At 41.7% G+C, this 23,449-nt stretch overlaps 1 protein-coding gene across 5 annotated transcripts in view; it reads left to right on the plus strand.

Moving 5' to 3' along the window:
• Positions 1-23,449, plus strand: part of LOC144692260 (very long chain fatty acid elongase 1-like) — a 75,431-nt gene that overhangs the window by 36,510 nt on the left and 15,472 nt on the right. For 3 of the 5 annotated variants that reach the window (XM_078560861.1, XM_078560860.1, XM_078560862.1), the window contains exons 2-4: positions 16,739-16,844; positions 19,435-19,522; positions 20,368-20,558. In XM_078560861.1, the coding sequence (XP_078416987.1) occupies positions 19,465-19,522; positions 20,368-20,558 (249 nt within the window). In that variant the 5' untranslated portion in view covers positions 16,739-16,844; positions 19,435-19,464. Of the gene's footprint in view, positions 1-3,898; positions 4,035-16,738; positions 16,845-19,434; positions 19,523-20,367; positions 20,559-23,449 lie in introns of those variants that run through there. The other 2 variants (XM_078560858.1, XM_078560863.1) reach the window with 2 other exon arrangements.

Consider the following 23,449-nt stretch of genomic DNA (forward strand, 5'->3'; position numbering starts at 1 on the left):
ATGACTAGTCATTTAAATCTCTTGCCTCTTGTTTTGTCACTCTGGAAATTAGTGTTTGCTTTTTTTTTGTGGAATCACTTAAATGGATTGCATGTCTGTAGAAACAGCAGACAGAAATAATCCTTCAGTGCTTTATTTAGCTGTTAAAATTGCCAGTGAGAATTTTGATGGTTCTCCTGCTTGAACACTTGCTTGTTGCATCCTTCCCTTTTAAACTGCAGGGGTAAAATTAGCCATGTGAAAATTGTGTCGCAGATGATCATTCGCAGTAGTCTTCTATTTCACAAGCCTTTGATTTAAATGATTTAAATACTTGAATAATATCCATACAGGATGCGTATGGGTGATGAATCCTGACTTCTGGTCCTGCTATTTGGTTGTAGGGCTGGAGGAGGAAGGTGTGGTGGTGTCTGGGATAATCCATTAGAGAAACTGTGTGGAGTCTTGAACTATTGCAGGAGATTCTCTGGCTGGAGAAATTGGGTGAGGGTATCCAATTAGAGAGCATGAAAGGAGATTGGAGAGAGGCGGTGTGGGGAAGTGCAGAAGCTTGGCTTGGTGGAGAAGGGAGGGATGTGGCCTTGGGTAGCTGAAGAGCTGGTCTCAATTTTATTGGATTGTAAGGAACAGTGGGACGGAATAAATCTAGGGGAGATGGTTCTTTAGTGGCAATGTCACTTGGCTAGTAATCCTGAAGCCCAGACTAATGCTCTATAGACATGGATTCAAATCTTACCATGACGGTTAAATTAATTTAAAAAAAAACTGGAATTGAAACCTAGTCTTAGTAATGGTGACCATGTCAACTATCACTAATGTCCTTTTTTAAAGAGAAGGAAATCTCCCATCCTTGCCTGGCCTCCATGTGACACCAGACCCAGACTCTTAACTGCTCTATGCAATGGCACTCAGTTCAACAAATGTTGGCCTTGCCAGTGACAGGCTTCTGGCCTTGCCAGTGATGGCCACAGCCCATGAAAGAATAAAGGGGAGGGGGGAGGGTGGAGAAAGTCCACTAGTAGTGGCAAAAAGGAAATTGATTTTGCATTAGCAAGACAAGATTAGTAGACTTGTAGTGTATAGTCTTGCCAGAGGAGGGTAGGGTCTGATGTGGTCCAGCCATATATACTAATGGATGGTGTTACATGGCTATGCCCCCTTTTTTTGAAAATGTTTTTTCGGTTGACAAACTTTTCAATTTGAACTGAGACAGAAATGAAGACTGACATTTCCTATAATCCACACAACCATTGAAACTCCTAGAAGGGTCATGAGGACTCGAAATGTCAACTTTTTTCTTCTCCGATGCTGCCAGACCTGAGTTTTTCCAGGTAATTCTGTTTTTGTATTGAAACTCATAACTGTCTCAGACATTAAAAATGAATGCAAAGTGCTGGATATTAAACAATGGCTGCAGACAATTGAACAGACAGACAGACCCACCCAACTTCTAGGAAATACACACTGGCTGAAGTATTTCCAAGCAAGGCTGCCAGCCGCTAAGAGATTGCAAGTGACATGGGTGATGTCGAAGCCTTCAGCAGAGGGAACAAGCTGAGGGCACTCTCTCTTAAATTGAGTGTCACCCAGTTCAAGAAGTCAACTCTACCAGAAACCTACCAGTGGACCGGGATCTCGTAATAATTGCAACATCTACATCTGGCTGCATCCAAGAAACCAAATAACCCATATCGGCAGCAGCATGGATAGAAGATTGGCTAGGTAACAGTGGGCATAATTGGGTCATTTTCTGGTTGGCAAGATGTAATGAGTGGTGTGCCATGGATCAGTGCTGGGGCCTCACTTTATTTTTACAATTTTATATAAATGATTTGGATGAAGGGATGGATGTTATGTTTGCTAAATTTGCTGATGATACAAAGCTAGGAAAGTAAGTTGAGGAGGACATTACTAATGCCCTTTGTAGCCTCTTTAAGTGAGTGGGGAAAATATGAAATTGTCCATTTTGGCATGAAGAATAAAGAAACATATCTAAGTGGTGAGATATTGCAGAACGTTGAGCTGAAGAGATCTGGGTGTCCTAGTGCATGACTCAAGGTTATGAGTCAAATAATTAGGAAAGTTAATAAGATGTTATCGTTTGAGGAGTATTGAATACAGGAGTAGGGAGGCTCTGCTTCAGTTATATATGGCATTGGCGAGACCACATCTGGAGTACTGTGTATAGTACTGGCCTCCTTTTAATTGAGGAAGGATGTAAATTTGTTGGAAGCGGTTCAGAAGGCAATGAAGACTTAATAGCTGGAATGAGCTGGTTGTCTTGGGGAAAAGTTGCTAGGCTTATCTGCTGGAGTTTAGAGTAAGAGGCAACTTGATTGAAACAAAAGATTTTGAGGGGTCTTGACAAGGTGGATGTGGAAGGGATGTTTCCTCTTGTGGGAGAATCTAGAACCAGGGGTTGCCAATTTAAGACGGGAGAAATATTTTTTGAGGGATGAGTTTTTGGGACTCAGCTTTAAAAATATTTTAAGGACTCTGTTTCTCAAAAGGCAGTGGAAGCAGAGTTGGATAGATCCTTGATAAGCAGGGGGTGAAAGGTTATAAGAGGGTAGGTGGAAGTGTGGAGCTGAAGATGAAATTGGATCAGCCATGACCTTTATTGAATGGTGCAGCAGGCTTGGGGTCGAGTGACCTCCTGCTAATTTGTTCACATGTATTTAAAATCTACACCTTGGACAATCAAAGGCGACTTAACCGTATGTTCTTTTACCCTTCTATTATTGGACTCTAACACTCTCATTTCTGATACCTGTGTGTGGGTCCTATTGACTGCATGAAGGCCAAATGCTTGATGCTGTGTTTTTATTATTTTATTATTTTTCCTGGGTTAATAACCTTGCTCTTTTTTTCTTTGACGCAACCTTGTTTGTTTGGCTCCTTGCTGCTCACAGCTTAACTAAGTGCAACTAAGTTAAAAGTTGTGACCAACCAATGAGGTTGAATAGAGGGGAGCCAGTTCACCCCTTTTCTCACCTAATTGTAACAATGGCTAAATCATATTGCATTAGCAAGACCAAGATTAGGACAGCTGTCCTGGCTGTAAACATGAGAATAAATGAGTCCAAGTTAAATTCAAGGTTCCCATAATGAAGTTAACTTGTAGCTTAATAAAATTGCCAGACTTGCTGAGACCGGTGCCACTATGTAAAAATGGCACTAGATATATTTATCACTTTTTTAAAAAAAAAATGAAACTTCCAGAGGGGAGTGTGCTCTGTTCAGGAGGTGATTAATATTTGGGAGGGTTTGCAGTGCAACAAATTCTACAGCTCAGTGGCACCAAGCTACTGTATTTGACAAGTTTCAGTATGTTTGAAGGTGACTTGTGGATTCATTTCTGGGCTGCATTTGATAGCTGGGAGAAGGAAAATGCATGCCAGCAAGTGGGACTGTCACCTCACTGGCATTTACTACAAGATGCCAACTTTTGGATTTAGCAGCAGAGGCATTGTTAGTTTTAGGGGAAACTAGCTTGTAGTTCAGGGCACCTTTGACAGCAATGATGTCGTCTCCATTTATAGCACTGCTGCTGCTACATGCAACAGTGTTGTAATATAAAAGGGGCCATGAACTGAGAAACTGATTACTGCGTGCTGATTTTAAATGAGTGAAAGGGTACAGGAAATTTTGGAGTTGAATGTTTCTGAGCTGAGTAAGGAGGCGTGGTTGTGCCTTGTTGGTATCTTGGCAATTAACTGTGGCTGTCTTCAGGGGAGGGAATCCAGATGGATGAATTGTTTGTGCGAAAGTGGATTTGTGCAGAGTCGAATGGGGTGGGGCCCCCACACTAACTGGGACTGTTTGTTTAAGAAATTTTGCCACTGAATGGATGATTCATCCAGGGGTGGGCCTTTTGGCACTGAGTTGTACCAGGCGCTCTAATCTTTTTTTCTCTTTTCCTACCCACCTCCCCAATTGCAGTCTCCGACAGGTGGTCAGGGACACTGGTTGGGGGGGGGGGGGGCGGGGGGGTCCAGTTACTTAAAGGCACACCAGAGGACTTCTGAAATCAGGTGAGAGCTCTCCTCCCTCTGACTTTCAGGAGCTAATTGACTGTAAAGCTGCAGGGGTCAAACAAAGGCTTTACGCTGGGAGCTGCTGCGTACTGGCAAGGAAGTCTGCTGCTTAAAAACAGGAACTGACAGCAGTGGAGCAGCCTCGCAGCGGAGGGAGTAGTTTAAGTTTCTCCTAAATGGGTGGTTACAGCTACACTACGGATATTACTGCCGGGCTGCTTTGTTTCATGCCTGATATATAAAACTTTTTAAGCTGTTGTATAATTTTGGCATCTCCAGAGAGATCTCTTGATTAGAAAGTTGTTTGATCTGAATAACTTTGTTCTCCTCAAGAACCTTGTGTTTTATTTCATTTACATTGCTGACTCCATTCTAATTGGGCAGATATCAGGCCCTTATTTTTCTGTTGAGCTGGGTTGTTGTGAAGAAAGAACTTGCTTTTCCTGTCCTGCAATTCTACAGAGCTGTGTCCAAACATACTTGATTGGCAGAAAAGCACTTTGTAGAAGTTTAGCCATAGTTGTAAAGTGGATGTCAGCCAATTTGTGTACAGCATGCTCCCAAAAACAGCGGACCAGAGTTTTTTTTAAAATTGTTTTGTGATGGTTGAGGGATAAATATTTGGCCAGGAGACTGGGGAAAAAGCGCCATGGGATCCTTTCTACCTATGAAAGGCAGATCCTTGGTTTAATGTCTCAGACCAGACTGCCCAAGTGTGCAGCAATATGCTAAAGTGTCTGCCTAGATCTAGTGTGGGGATTGAACCAAACTTCTGATTTCAATGATCAGTGCCATTGATCTAAGTAGTATGTCCAGTGATGGTTGTGGATTGCACACATGCAAGGCAGAGCACTCTACAACACAAGCATTTACAAGTCAGTGACAAGTTTTTAAAAAAAATTAGCATTTTTCTTTCCACTCCATGACTCCTTGAAGGCATTGGCTAGTTTCTGGGATTCCCTTCCCTCTAGTGCCAGTGTGGAGTTACTTTTGCCCAGGAAACCACTATTCACTTATGGAGAGCCTATTTGACATTGGGTTGACACTGCAACCAAGTCCATTTCTGTCATTGCATGAACTTCAGATGTGCACACTTTACAGTCACGCGGGGCAGCAAACAATGGTTAATTTTACCCTTCAAATTGTGGTGCACCCTACCACTGACCTAGCTGGGGCTGGTACATATAGGCTAGGAGTTTCATCTGAGCCATTAGGGATGGCCCTGTCCCCAGAAAGAGAAAACATTAAAAACCTGGGGAAATAAGGATATTGTACCCTTTTTTTTTCTCTCTTTCTCCTCACACTCTCATTTAAATAAGGCAACATATCGGTGTGGGCTAACTGCCAAAGTTTCAAACAATGCCTAGTTACCCAGTTTTAAATTGCAAGGAGGTGGAGGAGTGCAGCTGTATTGAGCCGTTGTAGTTATTGTAGGTGGAAGGTACTACTGATTAGCCTTAACCTGTTTTTCCACATTTTGGACATTCCTCGCTCTTGGAGGTGTGTGAGGCTGGCCCCTAGTGACAAACTGAGAGATCGACAGTCTGTCTACACCTGGGCCCAAGTTGCTGGATGATGCTGAATAGGTTTGTGTCCGTCTCTAAATCTGTGTTTAGTGACCATAATATGTCCACCACCGCTACAAATTAAGTCTTTGTCGTGTGTCTGTCTCTGTCATTGCCTTGCACTGTTCAGTAACAAGCGGGTATGTCTCGCTCCACCTCTGCCAGATGTGGTTGTGTGAAGGTTGTGCTAGCTTGCCTGTAATTCTATCCTCATGATCCACTTTAAATCACTTTGACTACTCATTTGACTTAAAATTAGCATATGTAGCTTGGAAACAGTGTGCGATTCGATCTTCAGACTGAGTATGGATTAAAGGAGGCCTCTTGGAGAAATATTGTGCTTTAAGTGATCACATGAGGCCTTCTGACTGGAGTTCGGGATCTGCAGGAAAGGTTTGAGTTTAACCTTCCGTTGTGAAGCTGGTGCTGGGGCAGCAATTCCTTCATAAATGCTGAACTGTGTCGTGAACCTGCTACCTCTATCACTAGGTGAAGTGTCCTCTTGGAGTGACTACAGAAGGAGAAATGTAGGGGGGGTGGGGGGGGAGGGGTGGGTGCTGAGGAGATATTGGAAAGAAGGGTTGAAACATTGTGGTTTTCCAAGTGAATTTAATCTCTGTTTTCATAGTTGCTCTGCCACAGTATCTAAACTTTTGGTAATATGTTGCTGTCTGTGATTTTGTTTCTTAACGAAAATGCATAATGTGTTTCTGAAGTGGCAGCACACCCCTGCCCATCACCCCCACCAAAAACTCCCTGGACAAAATTGCTGCCAGTTGGGAATGTATGTAATTTGCTTTGTCACTATCCAATTTTTAAAATTCCATCCCACCCCACGCTCAATTTTTAATTTTTGTGGCTGTTCAGAGATTGCCATTCTGATACTAGTGGCTCTAACTTGTGCTCAAGACATGGCTCCACATATCACTCGTGCCTAGAAAGCCTTTATTCCTGTGTATTCAATCAAATTTGGTCCCTGCAGTGTAATGCTGGGTTTTTACACTGAAATGGAGGGAGCACTGTCATGATCTGATCTCTCATTGGGAGTATTGCAGATCTTGCATTAGATAAGCCAGGATGGAAAGACAGTAGGTTGAAGAGATCTAATTCATTGCCCTAGGATAGTGAGAAAAAATTTAGGTAGTTATGTTCACCAGGGTTTCACCACCGAATGCTTGCTGCCTCATGGATGGGAAAGTTGCTTTGTTTGGACAAATGATGTAACGTAGTTGTTGGGGATGCTGGTGGAAAATCCCAGGGATGTCATGAAAGCAGAGTTATTGCCTCTGGAACCTGTTCTCAAAATGGAGAGGCTTGTGGAAGTTGCACTTGCTAGATTACAAACGAATTAGCTGCCTTGTGTCCTGCTTCCAAAGGCAGACTTGCATAAAACCAAAGTTGTTCCTGAACTACTCATGTGGCTGAGGACTGAAATGCTTGAAAGGAGAAACAAAGGTGATCTTTGGTTTACTAAATGTATGACTGAGATTTGCGAACGCACTCAGTAAAACTGTGGCACGAGAACAACACAGCTGAGACCCCCCCCACCCCCCCAACTATGTTTCTATCAAGCCTGTATCCTTGGTACACTCTTACAATGGTGAGACCTGGACAACATGAGCTAGGCAGGAGAGAAGGCTGAACCATTTTCACCGTCTGCGTTCTGACATATATCCTCAGTATCTCTTGGCAAAACAAGGTCACCAACTCTGGTCCTGGAGACTGCGAATCCACCATCATACACCTCATTAGCAACAAATGTCTGCGCTGACCCAGCACCATTTCATCGGTTGGATGACAGCTATATACTCAAGTTGTGCAATGATCTGGCCACTGGGTCACTTTTGTGGATGTACATACGTCTGCTACAAGGACACCAAATGAGATATGAAGCTGGCGAACGAGTCTTCCAGTTGTCAATGTCAGTTGCTGACAGCCATGAACTCTACCTATTTGTTTCTGCTCACTTCTTCAAAACCCCTTCCAAACTTCAGTGGCTGGGGGGCCAGCAAATTTTGTAGCTGTTCAGCGCATTGTCGTTCTCTACAGTAAATACAGCAGCGATTGCCATGCAAACACCAGGTGATGCTTATCACTGATCATGTAGTGCAAACCATTGTCTTGAGATGGAAGGCTGTTGCCTCTCAGTAAAACTTCCTATAATTTGCATATGAATCCTAAGAAAATGATCTCTCCAGCTAATAGCAAAAAATGTTGGAAATACTCAGGTTCGATAGCATCTGGAGAGCGAAACAAGTAACACTTTTTTTTTTCTTTGGTTACCGAACTTGCATCAAAACTGGATAAAGCTAAGAGATGTAACAAACTTTAAGCAAGTACCGAGGCAGAAATAACACGAGGGAAGGTCTGTGATGAGTGGCAGGGAAAAGTGGATTGTACAAGTGAAGAAATGAGATGGAGTTTTTAAAATTGCAATCTAGGTGTTTGTGATCTATGCATCGTCGAGACGATGGATTTCCCAACATCCTGTAACCATTGTTCAAATTATCCTTGCTGAAGTTGCTATTGAGCAACTGCAGCTGGGGAGCTCTGCCAAAAAATCCAACTTGGTAAATGTGAGTTCACAACTCCATCTAATCTGGTCGGTCATGCCATTTTGTGATGCTAGATGTTTTTGAGCTTGCTTTCATGTTCCAATTGCTCTACTATATGTACTACAAATGGCAAGCTAGCTCATAAGCTTGTTGAGCATTATCTTTATCGCTGAGTTTTTGCTTTGTGACCATGTGCAAATTGTACACTTTTTTTAGTTTTGTGAGCTGAATTTTCTGCTCTTCCTGTCTATTGCCAAATGTAAAATTGTTTTTTTTCTGTGAATCAGTGCCATCAGGTAGTGTTTGACTTGTAAACTCACGCAGTTTTATTAATATAGTTGAAATGGGTTCATTTTTAATTGGTGCCTAGTCTGCCACCTGAGGTAAGCGAGATGGCAACTCCACATTGGCACTCCTGGAGATGTGATCATGTGGCAGTTGATCACATGGCATTGATCATGTGATTTTTGTCCACAGTAGTAATGAAAGAATAAAGAAACCAAACCTAATCTAATTGACGAGCGTCTGCACCCATCCCTGGATGTTGCGCTTCAGTGAAATGAGGCTCTGTCCTTTGGGAGAAGCCCCAGAGCTTTCTAACTCCCGGAACAAAACACGTTGTATAATCTGTCATTCTCATTCTGTATGTGTGTGAACCATGTACACAGGACTCATATATTTTCTCCCTAGTCTAGTAGACACCAACGTAAAGCAGGGGGGTTGGGAACCTTGGAATAAGAGTTTTTAAATAACTTTTTTAAAGCAATAGACTATTACTTCCAAAGTAAATTTTAAAGGTGCCTGTTGAGGGCCCTTGCACCAAAAAATGACTTCATCTTGAGAGTCTCTTCGAAGGCCCACATGTAATTTAGCAGAAACTTGCCATGATTAAATTGATTGTGGGCAGGGCCAGTTTTAAAACTGGCACAGAAATCATAAAACTTGCTTTGTCCTTGCAACTGGTTCCGATTAAATTTTATGCTGGAAATGCCAGGCCTATGGTGTACATAAAGCTCTGGCAATTTTATTTCCTTGCCTTTCATTCTCTACCATTTTTGTAGCACTAGTTTTATGTTTGCCAGTAAACAGCAATGCAATCAACTGGTCTCAATCTTTGGCTTGCAATGGACCGGGATCAAAATTACTTTTTTCTTCCCCATCCTAGATCAGTAGTTTTCTCCTCCAGTAAGTGGCCTCTAACTGTTTCAGCCACTTGCTTGATCTTTTGGAATTTCCAACATTTAAGTATCTCATTACTCTGATTCAACAATCAAACAGTTGACTTTTTAAAATTATTTTCATTTTCAAGTTTATGTCCCTGTAACTGTGTAAAGGGAGATGTATTTACTGAAAATCTTCTCTTTCCAGGCTTATCCTAGTTTGTTTTCTTATCCCTAGTGTTTGCAGAACACTCATTCTGTCATGAATGGTGTTTAGTGAGGATGGCTGGAAGTTGTAGGCTGGTACTAGTCTGTTCCCTGTACAATTTTGACTAGAATTTATTAGTGTGAGAAACTGTACATTGCATAAATTGAACCCTCTGTCTTCTCTATTGGTATTCATACCTTGCTCTGTTAATGACCCCTTCCACATCTAGATTTCTCACTCTGTTTGATAGCCAGTGGCTTTTTTGGGTTCTTTTTTCATGTGACTACTGCAACAACTTTTGTGGAAGTGCAAACTCAGTACTGCCTCACATGAATCGGGAAGGTAGCCTAAGGATCTGTTTCCAGATTTTGTTTAATTTTGTTCTCTGGTGATTTATAGCCAGTGTATTGGCAGGGTACCATTTTTTTTTGAGGTGGGTCTTCAACTGATTCTAATGTAAAATAAAAATGAAATATTGTGGATACTGGAAAAGTGAAATAAAAATGGAAAATGCTGGAAAAACTCAGCAGGTCTGATGGCATCTGTGGAGAGAGAAACAGTCAATGTTTCGAGTCCATATGACTCGAAACGTTAACTTTTTCTCTCTTGACAGATGCTGTCAGAACGGCCAAGCTTTTCCAGCATTTTCTGTTTCTATTTCAACCTATTCTACTCGCCTGTGAAAAGTGATAGCACAAGAAATGCGTATTAACAATTAACACCTCTCACCCACTCATCAAACTGGCTTCCACTAGTTGGAATGTCCCAAGATCTGCCATTCAATTCCTGAAGTAGGAGTTTGTACACTCCGGGCACTTACTGGGTTCTCATTGTGATTTGAAGGGCTAATAATAAATTACGAGAGCAGGTAGAGTTTGAAGTATGGCCTTAACCAAACGGAGTGCTGTTTCTTAAGGTGAGGAAAAAATGTTGCATGAACTAAGAGCTATGTGTATATAACTTAAAAAAACAGGTGTTTCTGTCAATTAATACATTAATTGAACTTTGCTCATCAGACAAACATGACTTTGGCAATTTGTTTGTAATCCGTTTGTTACTAGGGTTTCAGGACTGTATCCTAGCAATAGTATATTGGTAATGGTATTGCACTACTTCCTTTTCCTGAAAGGTAAACCCTATTTAGCCTTAATTCCCAGACAAAGCAGTGTTCTCTTTTTTTACTGAGCTCAAGTCCTTCGTGTTAGCTTTTCCACAGAACTCTGATTTGGTTAAATCAACAATATTACTGCTCAATAACTCTTTGGACTTGGATCTGGATTGATGGGACTCACCTGTGGTTTCGTCTCACGTGCTTAACAGATTTGCAAACAAATGGTGTGAAGTAAAGCCAGTCCTGGTTTGAACTTTAACCAGTTAGTATGGAACTCTGTCCAACATCTTTCACCCTCTCACCCTCAAAATCTTGATATGCAGCCAAAATCTTTACATTTTTCCCAAAAGAACTATTTTAATTTTAGTTCCCTCTTGACTCATCCTCTTCCTATTTTTCTATTCTGACATACTGGGGATAGTAGCACTGGTGGTCTTGCAATGTTTACCATGAACAGATCTATCCTTTTTTTATCTTCCTGCTATCCCCCTGATGTTTGACTCTGTCGGGGTTTTTTTTGACTGACTCATTGTTGTGACTCTCCCAAACCATTAAATACATGCCATTTGTGTGGGGAAGCTTCTGGTGTAAATATACAATTGCTTTTCTCCACCTTCTTCTTCTCTCAAGGATGCAGTTCCACGGGTTCCAGCAGCACTTCGTTGCTTTGACAATTCGTGATGAGAGTCTCTACGATATTGGCAAACTATCCAACTAGTGCATCGTGTCAAGTTTCCAGCATACCAGCAAGCTATCTGACTGTGGAGGGTGTCATAGCTTGCAAACTCCTTATACTCTCGAATCTGCCACGTTTTGTACTCCAGCACACCTCAATGGATAGCTGCCAGGCACAAGAGTAGGATTAACCTGTCCTCTCTCAGCAGTATTATGGTAAATTGTAAGAGCAGTTCTGAGAGCACTAATTTGGTAAGGGCCAAAGATTGGACTTTGACATCAAGACCAAAAAAAAGTCCATGTATCTTACTGATCCTTTTTTTAACCACCCAGGGGTTTGTTTCAATGATGTCGACTTTGGTATATCTGAAATGTTGGGCGTGACTCACTTTTTAAAAAAAACTTGGTGACATACGTAAATGATATAATCCACCCTGCATGATTTTGCTCAACTTGTGCCCCTGTTTAATTCCCAGACTTTGTGGAATGGAGCGAACCTGTGCTTTTTGCTCTACAGGACACCACCTGCTTTACAGTGCAACTGCATTTTTTAGATCTTGTGATGACTTGCTGGAGTTAAGCAGTAAACTGTTGCAAGTTTCCAAACTTGTTTTTTCTCCCTGTTCTCATCTCATGTACTTTCTAATGCTGAGAATGGTATAAATAGTGCTTGAGAGGTTAAAGTGGCCATTTTGTGCACAAAATCTCATGATTTTGGTCTTGTAGATTCATGTGGAGCTGTGATTGAGTGACGCTTGTGGTTGCAGATTGGATTTGAAACTGATCATGGATACTTGTGGGTCATAATTTATCCATTCAGAACAAACTTTTTTTGTATTGTTCCTTCCCCATCCTTGCTGCATCTAGTATTTTTAAACATATCCATGAGTTTTTTTAATCACTTGCTGTATGAAAAATCACTCGTCCATCCTGAAGTTTAAACTACCGAAGAAGTAACCTGCTTTCCCTTCCCCTGTTTTAATATCGCATCTCTTTTTTAATCTTTGCTATACCACTTCCTTTTTTGAGCTCAAGCCTTTCCTCGTAACTCTGACCCTTGACACTGGGGACTAAGCTTGTGTGTAACAGCAGCTGTTTGTGTTAATGTCTCCATGTGACTGGAAGGTGGACAGTTTCTCATCTGAATGCCCAAAATTGTATTGCAGGGCTGTTCTACACCTGGTAACTGATACCCAACTTGTCGAGTGAGCCCTCTTCCTCAGGAAGACTGTCATAGTCAGTCACTTCAGAGTACAGAACTTGAATATAACTGAAAAGAGACATGTTGTCAAAGTGCTTCATCTTGTGCTTATCAGGGCAAATGCCAAATTTCAAACGATCACAACAATTTGTACTACAAGAGAAAGTGCTGATTGATTGACAAGTTGACTCTGGCCAAGTTTTGCCATGGAGAAAACCATGGGCTCCCCAAGCTCCTGGGTAATTCAAAAATGCACAAGGCTTATGGGGGTTCCTTTGGACAGAACGGGCCCCTGTTGGAATAGGTGTTGCTTCTGGCATGTGTAAATGAGCTATATTATGAGCTCAGATGGTTATCTCAAATTGGTCAGCGTAGCTATTGGTGCACTCAGGATTGTTCAAGTATTGCCCAATCTGAATCACACCTAACAGATGTTTTGGGATTTGCAAGAGCAGACTAGTTGGGTACGGTTTGTACTCATGTTACAAGCAACTGAAGGAACATGCTTTTTGATCATCTATCAACATATGGCCTATGTAACTTGTCATTGCACTGGCACTGAAATTCATAAATGATGTTGCTCAGTTATGCGCTGGGATCTATTAGTGGAAAATACTGCTCACGTAGCCACTGCATAGTAGCAGCATGAAACAGCTTGCTTAACCTGCCTTTCCGAAGGTAATTTGAGGTAGACCGGGCACTCTTTTTTTTTCAGGTCTGAAGTGGCCTTCGGTCCATTTTTGTAGAGTTTGTACAATACACTGCAAACCTGATCAGGATAGCCATTGTCCCACAGGATAGCTTTATTGCTCTGTTTCTGTGTCAAGCTTGTATGGTGAGCAAATGACTAGGGCCACAATAACAAGATTTCTGAGACCATAAGTGCATGGATCTAAGAATTTCAATGTGTACATTGAAGTGATGTCCTATTTTATCGATGAGTGGTACTGCACAGCATGTATAGGCCAAATGGTTGAGTTAATAGCCAGTTCTTGGTGAGTTTTCCACGTACACAGTGAACAATTCCTTCACCTTCGCAAAGACTGTTCCTGAGCTACATGTTGATGGCATTGCCTTGTCTATGTGCTTTTTCAACATTGCAAGCTTATTTATGAGCTGCTGAAGGGAGCCATCGATATTTGTGCTATGTCACTATATCATAGATGTGCCAGCATTTCTGAAATCTATTCAATGAACTTGTGAACTTAGCAACTTGCAAAGTTGATTTCCGTTGTAATGACTGCACGTTTGCCCAAATAGATGGTGTAATCATGGGATTACCTCTAGGTCCTGTGCCCACTAACCTTTTTTTTCTTTTGGTTTCCACAAGCAACGGGTTTTTGATGGAATGAACCCTAACCATTTACCTGGTGAATATTTCCAATATGATCTGCAGCCATGTGTAAGAGTTTCCTTGCTCTCCTTTTTGATATTCTACATCGCGTGCACAAATTCATTTTTGAGATGGAGCAATCTAATGTGCTTTCTTTCCTTGACGGGCTAGTTGAGAAACCCCCTAATGGGCTCCTGACTACTGCAAGCCTACCTTACAGGTCAATATAAATGTTGGGATTTGTATAGTTCCATGTGGTATAAGATTACCGATTAGTGCCCTATTTACAAGATTGGCCTTAGGCATTTGCTCACCTTAGCAAGCTTGACGTAGAAATAGCTGTTGTACTGCAGGATAGCTTTGATGTGTTATCTAGATCAGATCATTGTTCCCTGTGTAACATGCAAACTCTCAAATCGGCCAAAGGCCACCACTTTTGGACTTGAAGGGTGGGTGGAGAATGTTCGGCCTACTTCAAATTACACTGGAATGGCAAAATACCTCCAATTTGAACAATGGGTTAAGCAAGCCATTTCACACTGCTATGATGCAGTGGCTGTGAGTGGTATTTTCCATTGATCAGATGCTGCAGTCAGTGCAAAAAGATGTTTTGTCTACCCCACAATTGAGCAACATAGTGCATAAATTTCAGTGCTAGTGTGAAGGAACATAGGCTGTACACCCCAGCTACTGTTTGATCAAATCAAACACCATGTTCCTTCAGTTCTTTTCTTGTAAAATCATGGGCAGAATATTGCCGTCGGCATGGGGGTGGGGGGTGAGCCTGACACACACACACACTGCGTAAGATGACGCGGGATGACGTCAGGCGTGCGTCCTGATGTCATTTTGATATTGCGTTTGGGTGCATGCCGGACGAACTGTCAACTGCCTATTAAGACCATTAAAAAAGCAATTGAACTTATTAACTCTACCTGTCCAACCTTATGGTTGGCGGGCAGGTGAAGAGTCCAAGTGGCCTTCGTGTTTTCCAGGAAACCTCATCCACGGGCAGGATGAGGTTTCCTGAAGGCTTTATAAAATTTTAAAAATTTTGTACACTTTAGAAACATGTCCCAGCTCGTGAGGCACCTGTTTAGATAATATTTTACTTTATTTTTCAGAAACTTTGCTATCCACTTAATCTCCCTGAGGCAGCTCCGTGCCTCAGAGATTGTTGCGCTCTTTTGCGCAAACCCCAAGTCTTCCCTCTTTTTTCTCTCCTTTCTCCCCCCCCCCCCCACCCCGATCTGCACTGGTAGTGCTGAGCTGTGTTATGCTGGATAGGCCTTAATTGGCCCGCCTGCAAAAAATGGCAGCGCACAGCCGATTTGTGAGCAGCGATCGGCTCTGTGCCTGACATAGGTAAGATTCTACTCCGTAGAATCATAAAGTTTACGGCACAGAGGCTGCTTGGCACATGCCTGCGCTGGCCAAAAAAAAAGCCTTCCAGTATTTGGACCATAGCCCTGCAGGTTACAGCACTTGGCGGTGCACATCCAGATACTTTTTTAAAGGATTTGAGGGTTTCTGCTTCTAATTACCCTCCCTTTTTTGTTTTCCAGGCAGTGAGTCCTAAACTCCCACAATCACCTAGGTGAGAATTTTTTCCTCATCTTATCTCCAATCTTTCCATCAATCACTTTATGTCCCTTAGTCACTGCCTAAATAGGCCCTTTCTATTCGGGCCCCTCACAATTCTGTACATCTCGATCAAATTCCCTCCCTGCTCCAAGGAGAATGACCCCAGCCTACCCAATATTTCCTCATGCTGGAATTTTCTGTCCTGGCAACATCCTCATAAATCTCCTGTGCCCCCTCTAATGCAGCCACACCCTTTCTGTAATGAGGTGACCAAGACTGCACACAGTACAAGTTGTGGCCTAATATTTTAATATAGTTCCAGGATAACCCTAATCTTGTATTCTATGCATCAGCTAATAAAAGGATTCCATATGCCTCCTTAATCACCACCTTTATTAGCCTGTCCTGCTACCTTCAGGGACATGTGGACATTGACCCCAAGGTCTGTGTCTCCCTCAACTTTCAGTATCCTCCCCCCATTTATTGTGCATTCCTTTGCCTTGTTTTTGACCCCCCCCCCCTCCGCCCTCAAGTGCTTCACCTCACTTCTCCTCTAGGTTGAATTCCATTTACCACTTTTCTGCCCACCTGACCAGTCCATTGATATTGTCTGCAGCAGTCCTCCTTGCTATCTACTACACAGCCAATTTTTTTTTGTCATCTGCTAACTAAATAGGCAGCGAGACTACTCAACTAGCCCACGCTTGCACTTGATCCTGAGTGCATGAATAGCTCCACTAACGGCCAATTTAAGATAACCAGCCGAGCTTCTTATGTGGCTCACTTACACTTGCTAGAAGTGACTAAGCTGGGTCCTGTTCTCTGCAAACAAAAGGAATATGTTCAAGCCTTGTGCCTTTTTTTTTTGAATTATCTGGGAGCTTGGAGCCTATAGTTCTTTGTTGCTTTCTCCATAGCAGCAGCTTGGCCAATTAGTTGGCTTGCCAACCGATTAGCATCCCTTTTTTTTTCTGTAGTATAAATTATGATCGTTTGAAATTGGCATTCTTACATTTTGTTCCGAGTGCAAGATGAAAAGCTTTGGCAACGTGGCTCTTTTCAACAATGCTGTCATAATCCACTAAGTACATCCATGGAATAATGCTCAAAATCAGGTGTTGGGTGCAGATTGGACAGAGGGAACCAGAGGCGAGATGGGTGGGAATATAAATGTGCAAGGTCACTTTAATATACTGCATATGTGCATTACTGGACCTTCTATTTGTATTGCATACTTGTGTATACTGGACAGCACAACAAAATAAAATCAAGCACACTGTTCTCATTTTAAGTATATTTTATCTTCCAGGTTTCTAGCTAACCACTGGTCAGGAGACAGCTGTCAGCCCCTTGAATTGTGCCCCCAGCTCCACTTTTGGTGTTTGAATCTGTGGACACAACCTTATACCTAAAAGGTTAGTACACCCTTGTTTAACTGTAGATTTGGAATTCCTTCAACTGCTTCACAAACCTGCTTTAAATTTGTTGCTCCAGGCAAATGAAGCCCAGCGGTCTAGGGAGAATGATTTTTGTTTTTTTTTGTTTTAATAAGGTGGCCATGGATCACATTAAATTTAACTCCTTTTAAGGGAAATCTTTTGAAGTAAATGAATATAAGGCAGCAGGATTAGCTTTGGATTGTTCTAGTTATGAGCAAATTGGGCTGAATGGCCTCCTATGTTAATGTCTTTGTTTGAGGTGGGGGTTCTAGTGCATTTATCGGAGCTTGGTGAATTGCATCTCGCTCGCTCACTCACTCGCTCTCTTGCTTGAGCTGTGGCATGTACTTGTTCCTTGTGCATGTGCACCTATCATATACTTTGTTATGGTGGCGTTTCTCTTGTGCTCAAATATTCAAGTCTCAGTTTTCTGATGGATGTGGCTTTAATACAGATGGTGTTGCTGCCTCACCAAAATAACATCAATTAAAAACTTTTTTTTTTGCAGGAAATGCTTGGGTTGAGTTGGTGGTTTGCAGCACTTACCTATGTTGTTTTCTGTTCTGAGTGTTTATCTGTCTAGCCTGTTGTAGATACTATTCCTGTAAACATTCTCTTCCCAGTGTCTGTCATAGATAAGGCCATGTCTTATCATTTCCAACCTCCCTTTTTTTCTCTTTTTGCACTCTTACAATAGCATTTTAAATTTTCAACTGCCTAATCATTTGACCCTCACTCTACCATTCTGGACTGGCTCTCCTCTTTGCTCCCTTAAGCCCATGTGTTGTAGATTTGAACATCCATGTGCTGTATAAGTTAAGTGAGTGCGAAAAGATTTGGCAAGTGGAGTATAATGTGGGTAAATGTGAAATTGTCCATTTTTAGCAGGAAGAATAAAAATGCTCATTGTCTAAATGGTGAGAGATTGTAGAGCTCAGATTGAGGGATCAGGGTGTCCTAATGCATGAATCACAAAGGGCTAGTATGCATGTACAGCAAGTAATTAGCTTTCCTAATAGAATGTTGTTTTATTGTGAGGGGAATTGATTACAAAAGTAGGGAGGTTATGCTTCAGTTGTACAGGGCACTGGTGAGACCACATCCTGTGTACAGTACTGGTCTCCTTTTATTTAAGGAAAGATGTAAATGTGTTGGAAGCTGTTCAGAGAAGCTTTACTAGGCTAATACCAGGAATGTGTGGGTTGTCTTATGAGGAAAGGTTGGACAGGTTAGGCTTTTATCCACTGGATTAGAGTAAGAGGTGACTTGAATGAAACTTTAAGATCCTGATGCGGCCCTGACGGGGTGGATGTTGAGAGTTTCCTTTTGTGGGAAAATCTAGAACAAGAGGTCGCTCATTTAAGACCGATGAGGAGAAATTTTTTTGAGGGTTGAGTCTTTGCAGCGCTCTTCCTCAAAAGGCAGTGGAAGCAGAATCTTTGAATATTTTTAAGGCAGAGTAAGATACTCTGACCTTTCACCACCTTGTTTATTGGGAGTGGGCAGGAATGTGAGGTTGAGGTTACAATCGGATCAGCCATGATCTTATTGAATTGTGGAGCAGGCTTGAGGGTTCTAGTGGCCTACTCCTCATTTGCATGTATGTTCATATGTTCTATTTATTGCTTGATCTGGCTGGACACTGAGCATCTGTTGGACTTTGCTCTCCTATGCTAGAACTGTTCACCCTTTCCAGGATCATCTAAATCCAATGATAGCCCCATCTTTCTGTGCTACCAGCTGTCCCTCACCTACCCTGTCCCTCAGCTACCCCCTCCACCCTCAACTGTTTTTCTTTATTCTTTTATGGGGTGTGGGCATTGGCATTTTCTGCTCATCCGTAATTGCCCTTGAATTGAGAGGCTTGCTAGGCCATTTCAGAGGGTAGTTAACTAAATTGCTGTGGATCTGGTGCCACATATAGGCCAGACAAAGTAAGCATGGTAAGGCACTAGTGAATAGATGGGTTTTTAATGACAATTAGTAGTTTTGTGGTCACTGTTAACCTTCCATTAGCTACCAACTTCTTGACCACTCTGTGGCTGAGCCATGCTGTTCTCAACATCTGCATCTTATGATCCTGAGCTAAGCTTCCAACCTTGTCCTCTCCATCACATCTACCTCATAATATTGCCTATGTCCATCTCAGCCTCTGCCTTTCCAGGCTTTTGTTGTCTCAACTTGACTATTGCAAAGCTTTCTTGGCCATTTTGCCATATTTCACCCTCTGTATATATCTGCAGCCTGTATATTAACTCCAAGTCCCATTAATCCAATAACTCCCGTGTTCATTGACCTATATTTTTGCTTCCATTCCCTGAGCAATTCCGATACTTACCCTTGCATTGAAATTTCTCCATCTTCTTGCCCCTCACTATCTAATGACCATTCAGCTTTCTAGGCCTTAAACACCCATTCCCTTCAATAAAACTTGCCTCTTTTTAATTTAATGTCTCCTTCCTTCCTTTGGCTCAGTGTCCATTTTTTTTCTGTTCTTGTTTTTATTACATTAACAGCTTGCATTTATATTATACCTTTTTTTAATGTGTTTCATTTTGTCCTATAGGCTTTGGAAGTGCCACTTTGAAACATAACCATGTTGGCAGAGGTGGGGGCACAGGCTGCCCAAGTATACAAGAACCTCCTGAAAGGAGGTGAGAGATTTTGGTCAATATAACCAATGTTCAATGATGGGTTTAACTTACTCCAAGGATCCAGTCAAGTTGAATTTTGTTTTCTAAATTTCAGTAACCCCTTGTGTTTGACATCTCAATGATTTGTTTAGCAGTATTGATGATATTTGACATTTTTGATAATTGCAACAGAGAATTCCTGCTGAGTTGTGCCTGATCTGACTAAGCAGATTTCTCAATCCATTAGTGATTTGAAGTGCGTAACATAATTGACATTTTTAATAAAACTAACGTGCACTACTTGGTATGAAGGGATGTGACAGCTGTGAAGTCAGCAATTGGAATAGTGACTACCAACTTCAAAATGCATCCCAGGGACTTTTAATAAATAGAAAAATTTTATTCTGGGCAGCTTGCCAGTGCTTTAGTGGCTAAATGCACCATTAAGGTAGAATGTGGAGTAGGGCCGGGAGTTTGACCAGGTTTCATCCCAGTGCTGCACTAACTGATCTCCAATTGAGGCATCCGTGTGCTTTGGGTAAAGTGTCCCTGGGGTGGGGGTGGTGGCGGAGATGGTCCTGGAGTGGAAGGATGGTTACAGCTGTGGTTGCTTCTACCTTCCCAACCAACAGTTACAATCTAGGCCAACTTGAGTGAAGCACGGAAGAGACCTGCACAAATTCCCCAGCATGACTGCCATCTTTGGGACAAGGGAAGAAAATGGGCATGTAGAAGGAAGTTCCAGGAGCGTTTCTATTCTCTTTCCACATGACCTTCTCATTGCCAGAATACAAAGCAAATTTGATTTCCTAATGGTGAATGTGGGGTTTATTAGTGCTTATAATTTTGCATATGTCTCTCTGCAGATCCAAGGATTGAAGAATATCCCCTAATGGTATCTCCAATCCCTATGACTGCTATCCTTTTGTTCTACATATATTTTGTACTGTCGCTAGGACCCAGGCTCATGGCTGGCAGGAAGCCCTTCGACCTTAAAAAGATTATGGTTGTCTATAACTTTGCACTGGTGTTTTTCTCGATATACATAGTGTATGAGGTATGCCTGCTATTATTTGCTTTGCTTTGTTTGGGTGCTGCTTTTGCTGTTTTGAATTATCAAAGACGACAGGAAGGGTTCTTGAATGCATTGTTTTGTTTTGAACACTTTTTTTTAGTAATGCTGCATTGTAGATGAGCTCTGGAAAATAACATTGTCCTAAGATTTTACATTTATGAATACTTTAACATCTGCAATGCTGATACACAAATTAAATCAGTTTCTTGATGTTGCCCTGTAAAATGTTGAGTTACATGAGTATGATCCAAATAATTCTTTGATGTGTCTTAATGGTGAGTTTAGTGAATATGAACCTGCTGCAGGATATGTCTTGACTGCATACATAATTGCTGAAGGAGAATTTTTTTTTTGCCCCAAGGACCTAATGACCACTTCATTCATGATCAATGAATATTCTATTTAGTTTTATGGAAGGAATATTGCAAAGATTCACACTGCCATTATTGGAGGCTCCACACTGTAGCAGGGTATCGTGTACCATGACACACGGATATAACCAGCTGGGTTATTTTGTTTCTCAGGCTCTCCATGTACCCCAATAAATTCATTTATAACTGAGGGCTGTGCATGTGAATGAGAGCACAGGGATATTGGAAAGGTGCATTCTAGATTAGGGAAGGCATTAGGATATTGGGGCATTCACAGGTTTGGAAGGTGCTGTTGACCTCTACAACCTAGAAGGACAAGGGCAGCAGATGCATGGGAACGCCACCTGTAAGTTCCCCTCCAAGCCACATGCCATCATGACTTGGAACTTTATCACTGTTCCTTCATTGCCACTGGGCCAAAATCCTGGAACTCTGTCCCTAACAGCATTGTGCGTGTTCCTACAACACATGGTCTGTAGCAGTTTAAGAAGGTTGCTCAGCAGCATCTTCTCAAGGGCAGTTGGAGATGGGCAATAAATGCTGGCCCAGTCATTGACACCCAAAAAAATGGGCTCTGAGGCGGTTGATCAAGTGAAGTTTTTAACATTGGGGTATATGGAGGATATCTGAGAGACCATGACTATATTGTGATTATTACATGCAAATTGTGACATATTTTGTTCTCTGAATTAAGGGTAGATGTAATTGTAACAATTGCCATTTAAAATCTCTCCTGCTTGTTAATAAACACCTCTGTCATGGGAGATTTTTTTTTTTTACTTCAGTCCTAGATGATGATTGTGCTTTAAATTCTTTTGGACTGCCTTGTGGATACCAGTAATTTGAATATTTAAGTATTGTGACTTTGATATTAAACTATTCCAAGGCTCCTTTTGTAACAGTTGAAGCAAGAGTTGCTTCTCTTAACAAGTGGTGCCTCTGAATCAAAAATTATAGAGTGGAGCAGCTCTGGTTTTGAACTGTGATATTAAGAAATGCATCTATGGCTGGTTTTTGTTTCTATCCAGACTGATCTGATTAAGAATGCAAGAAGCCATGCAGACCCTCAGCCTGCTCAGCAATAAAGACCATGGCTGATCTGTTTTGGCTTTGCTCCACTTTCCTGCCTGATCTCTATAAACACTTGACTTGCTTATAGTTGAAGAATTTATCCAGCTCCACTCTTGAATATATTCAAATGACCCAGTCTCCAGGGCTTTCAGGAATAGAGAATAACAACAATTCATAACCCTCGGAGAAGAAACTCCTCCTCATCTCCATCTTAAATGAGCGACCCCCTTTATTCTCAAACTATGCCCCCAGTTCTAGATTCCCCCATGAGAGGAAACATCCTCTGCATCTACCTTGTCAAGCCCCTCAATCTAATTTTTCAATAAGATTGCCTCTCATTCTTCTAAACTGCAGTGAGTGTAGGCCCAACTTTTCCTCATCTGTTCAACCCAGGAATCGGCCTAGTGAACCTTCTGACCTTCCAATGCAAGTATATCTGTCATCTTTAAGATGACAAACTGTACACCATACGCTAGGTTTGGTCTCATCAATGCCCTCTACAGTTGTAGCAAGTCTTCCCTACTTTAATAATGCATTTCCCCCTTCAATAAAGGCCAACATTTGCCTTCCTAATTAATTGCTGTACCTGTGATTCATGTACAAGACACCCAGATCCCTCTGCACCACACTCCATTTAAAAAAAAAAACTTCTCTATTCTTGCCAAAATGCATAACTCTCATTTTCTAAGATTATACTCTCTCTGCCAAATGTTTCCCCACTCACTTAACCTGGCTACATCCATTTTGCATACTTTGTATCCTCCTCACAACTTACTTTCCTACTCACCTTTTGTATCATCTGCAAAATAGGCTATAAAACGGTTGGTCCCAGCACTGATTCATGTGGCACTCAACTAACCTGAAAATAACCCACTTATTCCAACTATTTTCTCTCTTCATACTAATATATTACCCCCACTTCACCACTACAACATGAGTGCTTGCCTTGTGCAATAAGCTTTTTATGTAGCACCTTTTGAATGCTTTTTGGAAATCCAAGACTACACCACACTACAACTACTGGTTCCCCTTTGTCCATCTTGTTCATTGCATCCTCAAAGAATTCTAAATTTGTCAAATGCTTTCTTCAATCAAGCAGGGTCAACATAATTTTACAATTTTCTAAACATCCTACTACCTTTTTTAATGGTAAATATTTAAAGTCAAAGCATTGACTTACATTGGCTTCTGACTAAGCAGTGACTACAGGGGTGATTGGGGAACAGGATTTGCTGTGTGTTAAGACATGGGGTCATCTAAAAGTCTGCTGCCCAAGTTTCTGGGGGAGGTTGGATGTGGGAGACCAGCCAGCAGCGTGTTGAAATAGTAATGTCTAGATGTAACAAAGGCATAAGTGAGGGTTTCATTAGTAAATGGGCTGGGAAAGGGATGAAATCTGGAGATGTAACACAGGTGATAGATTCTTGAACT

The sequence above is a fragment of the Cetorhinus maximus genome, chromosome 17 (assembly GCF_964194155.1).
Source record: "Cetorhinus maximus chromosome 17, sCetMax3.hap1.1, whole genome shotgun sequence".
Lineage (NCBI taxonomy): Eukaryota > Metazoa > Chordata > Chondrichthyes > Lamniformes > Cetorhinidae > Cetorhinus > Cetorhinus maximus.